Raw genomic sequence first — 3,815 nt, forward strand, 5'->3', positions numbered from 1 at the left:
GGAGGCGGCGGCGCCCATGGACGCTAACCGCCCGGGCGCGTTCGTGCTGAGCAGCGCGCCGCTGGCTGCGCTGCACAACATGGCTGAGATGAAGACGTCGCTGTTCCCATACGCGCTGCAGGGGCCCGCAGGCTTCAAGGCGCCCGCGCTGGGCGGCCTGGGCGCGCAGCTGCCGCTCGGGACCCCGCACGGCATCAGTGACATCCTGGGGCGGCCCGTGGGCGCGGCGGGCGGCGGCCTCCTGGGCAGCCTGCCTCGTCTCAACGGGCTCGCCTCGTCGGCTGGCGTCTACTTCGGGCCCGCGGCCGCTGTGGCGCGTGGCTACCCCAAGCCGCTGGCCGAGCTGCCCGGGCGGCCGCCCATCTTCTGGCCCGGCGTGGTGCAGGGCTCGCCCTGGAGGGACCCGCGGCTGGCCGGCCCCGGTGAGTGCGGGCCCGGGCGCGGAGGGCGGCGGGCGGGGTGGGACGGGCCGGCCTCACCGTCCTCGTTGCAGGCCAGGCCGGCGGCGTCCTGGAGAAGGACGGCAAGAAGAAACACTCGCGGCCCACCTTCTCCGGGCAGCAGATCTTCGCGCTGGAGAAGACCTTCGAGCAGACCAAGTACCTGGCGGGGCCGGAGCGCGCGCGGCTGGCCTACTCGCTGGGCATGACCGAGAGCCAGGTCAAGGTGAGCGGGCGCCGCGGGCGGGCTGCGCCCCAGGCCCGGCCCGCGTCCTGCGAAGAGCCGGGGGCGCAGCCCGGGAGACGCCGCCGTGCTGCAGCCCGGGCCTGGAGCGGGTCCCTGTGCCGGCCGCTCGAGCCGCCTGACAGCCCGGTCCCCGCAGGTTTGGTTCCAAAACCGCCGGACCAAGTGGCGCAAACGGCACGCGGCGGAGATGGCGTCGGCCAAGAAGAAGCAGGACTCGGACGCCGAGAAGCTGAAGGTGGGCGGCTCGGACGCGGAGGACGATGACGAGTACAACCGGCCCCTGGACCCCAACTCGGACGACGAGAAGATCACGCGGCTGCTTAAGAAGCACAAAGCCTCGAACTTGGCGCTAGTCAGCCCGTGCGGCGGCGGCGCGGGGGACGCCTTGTGAGGACGCGGAGGCTGGAGCAACCAGGGTACGGGCGGCGGGCCCGCGGGGCGCGGGGGGCTATGTATATATATTTTTACAGAATAAGTTATACGGTGGCCGCTCTGCGCGGCGCGGGGACCCAGGCGGCTGCGCTCTGTCCGCGGCCCCGCGGTGGGCACCTGGGCGCGGGCAGCGAGCCGTCCGTCGACTGGGCGGAATCACTTTGTATAATCAATAAATTATTTAACACGTCCGCGTCGGGGCCGCGGCTCTGGGGCTGCGCCGCGCGGTTTCTTCCGTGTCCAACTGGGGACGAAGCTCTGCGCCAGCGCCGGCGTGCTGTCCCTTCTCCCCTGGCGCCGCGGCAGGAGGCCTGGCGTTGCGGAGGCGCAGAGCTCGCTGTGCGCCCCGGGCCGTGCGCCACGCGGACCTGCCCAAGAGCTGAGCAGCCGGCGCGGGGCGCGGAGCCGCTCAGGCGAGGCGGGCCCTCCGCGCGCAGGAAAGGCCGCGCCGTGGCCCCTGGAGGCACGAACTTGCCCAAGTTAAACGCGCTCTGTGAGGCTCCCGTCTGAAAGGGGACGGAAACCGCACCCCTCCCGGCATTTTTCCTCCGGCACCAAACGAACATCGAACACCGGCAGCTTTGCGGTGTAACGCTTCAGCTACCATCACACGAGATTATTACGTTGGCCACAATTCCTGTGGAATTCACACCAAAATTTGGGGAGGAGATAATCCAAGAAACTGTCACTGGGCACAGCCCTCACTGGAGCTCGGCAACTCCGAGGCCCAGACTCGTGGCACTCACCAGCAGAGGCTAGTGGCCCCAGTGAGTCTCCTGGTGGCCAGAGTGGGGGGGCAGCGCTGGCAGCCTGAGGACAGTGGTGGATCCCAGGTCCTGGAAGGGTCCCTTTGGGGCAGCGCGCACTCCTGAGCGCAGCAGTGACTTTGTCCTGGATGCGCTGGGGCTGCCCGCTGGCTGGTGGCAGCCAACATCCTGGCCTTGGGGAGTCTACCCTGGTGGATAGGCTCCTTTTGTTTTAAGGGCCCAAAGACAGCTGCATCTTAATATGCCTCCCGGATTGTGGACTTGAATCCCGTGTGGGGCGTAATTAGAATAAGATTGAAATGTTAGCGGCTAATAGGATTTTGCGGCTTTCCTCCTTTCTCACTGCTTAATTAGCGGCTGCACCAATAGTTAAGGAAACCAGACCTTTTTTTGGAGCTGTTTTCTTGGAAATCAGTGCTGGCATTGATCAAGGGCTTTGTGCAGGCTCTGGAGATGGAGGAAGTCACACATTTAGTTCCAGGAGAATCCTATCAAGCCAGAAGACCCCATGTTTTTCTAATGGTTTACTTTCCTGAGACAAAAGCTATACCCCAAGCTCCAGGGCCCTCGATATAGTCTTAGCCAGGTGGAAAGGAGGGAACCCTTCATCACAGGGTGTGGAGGAGGGGGAATCTCAGTTATAGCAGAGTGTGGAGGAAGGGAAACCCCGTATAGGAGGGTGTGGTAGAGGGACCCCCCCCTTAAATAGCGGGGTGTGACAGAGGGGCCCCTTATAGAGGGTATGAAGGGGACTCCATTATATAGTAGGGTGTGGAGGAGGGACCCCCCCTTATATAGCAGGGTGTGGAGGAGGGACCCCCCCTTATATAGCAGGTGTGGAGGAGGGACCCCCCCTTATATAGCAGGGTGTGGAGGAGGGACCCCCCCCTCCCTTATATAGCAGGGTATGGAGGAGGGGGACTCCCCCACGTAGCATGGTCCAGAGGTGGCCCTTTTCCCTGGTGTGAGAGGGGACGCAAAGGCAGAAGGAGGCGAGGGCAGAGTGACTTTCACCATTATCAGTTTTATTGCTTAGGATAGGAGTTGTCCACTCTGCAGGCCTTCAGAATGACCAGGGGCTGAGCCCACACAGTTGTGGCAGTGGGGTCTGTGTGTGGCATGCTGATGGGCAGTGACCACAGCACTCACACAGACCCCACCGTGTTGTCCACAGCAGTTTGGGCACAGGACGTCCACGCTCTTGCAATGGTAGTGGTTCTCTTGGACCAGTCTGAGGCCATCGAGTCTGTAGTGTTGTGTGCTTGCTGGCAGGCTGACCACCCTTGGACATACGTGTGCAAGGAGAAACGGTGGACAGGGCATGTGGAGGCTGTTTGGAGCTATGCGGACACAGAGTTCTGATTCTCTTAATATTTTATATACAGCCCATGCGAGAAGCGGTTTCTACCCGAAGCAGGTTAACTATTTCTACTTCTCCCGCGATATTACTGTTTGAATGTACAATACTTGGCACCATAAAACGGTAACAAAAGATGGACAATACAGTTTACAAAATTCTTAAGAACACCCAGGCCTAGCTATAAAGTTCACATTCAGTTCTGAATATTACAGAGAAGGCCAGCTTGGGGCTGTGGCAGGTGCTGTGGAAAGGGGGGCCTGGGCAGGGGTAAAGGGCAGGCTGTGCACACGTCACTGCGCCCCGGCCTCAGCTCCTACTTGCTGATGGACGGTGCAAGCCCTCAGGTGGGAAAGTACTTAGCCTATGTTTTGGTAAGGTTTATAAATTATTCGGAAGTTGAAGTCTCCGAAGACAAAGTAGGACACTCTCTCGAAGCGCTGGTCAATGATCCAGTCCAGCACATAGCCCAGAGCCTTGTACCGGATTCCCGAGTACACGGATGGGCTGGTCTCCCATGCCACGAGGTTGGATGCGTCGTGGAAGAGATGGATGTTGACCAGGTCGAAGGC

At 61.6% G+C, this 3,815-nt stretch overlaps 1 protein-coding gene across 1 annotated transcript; it reads left to right on the forward strand.

Moving 5' to 3' along the window:
- The first annotated feature begins 10 nt into the window (after positions 1 to 10).
- NKX6-2 (NK6 homeobox 2) lies at positions 11 to 1,082 on the forward strand. The gene is made up of 3 exons (XM_006879856.1): positions 11 to 422; positions 494 to 666; positions 824 to 1,082. Exons 1-3 carry the CDS (start codon positions 17 to 19, stop codon positions 1,076 to 1,078), a joined length of 834 nt encoding a protein of 277 aa, XP_006879918.1. The 5' UTR covers positions 11 to 16; the 3' UTR covers positions 1,079 to 1,082.
- Positions 1,083 to 3,815: the final 2,733 nt, after the last annotated feature.

The sequence above is a fragment of the Elephantulus edwardii genome, unplaced genomic scaffold (assembly GCF_000299155.1).
Source record: "Elephantulus edwardii isolate Elephantulus edwardi_28Jun2011 unplaced genomic scaffold, EleEdw1.0 scaffold00006, whole genome shotgun sequence".
Lineage (NCBI taxonomy): Eukaryota > Metazoa > Chordata > Mammalia > Macroscelidea > Macroscelididae > Elephantulus > Elephantulus edwardii.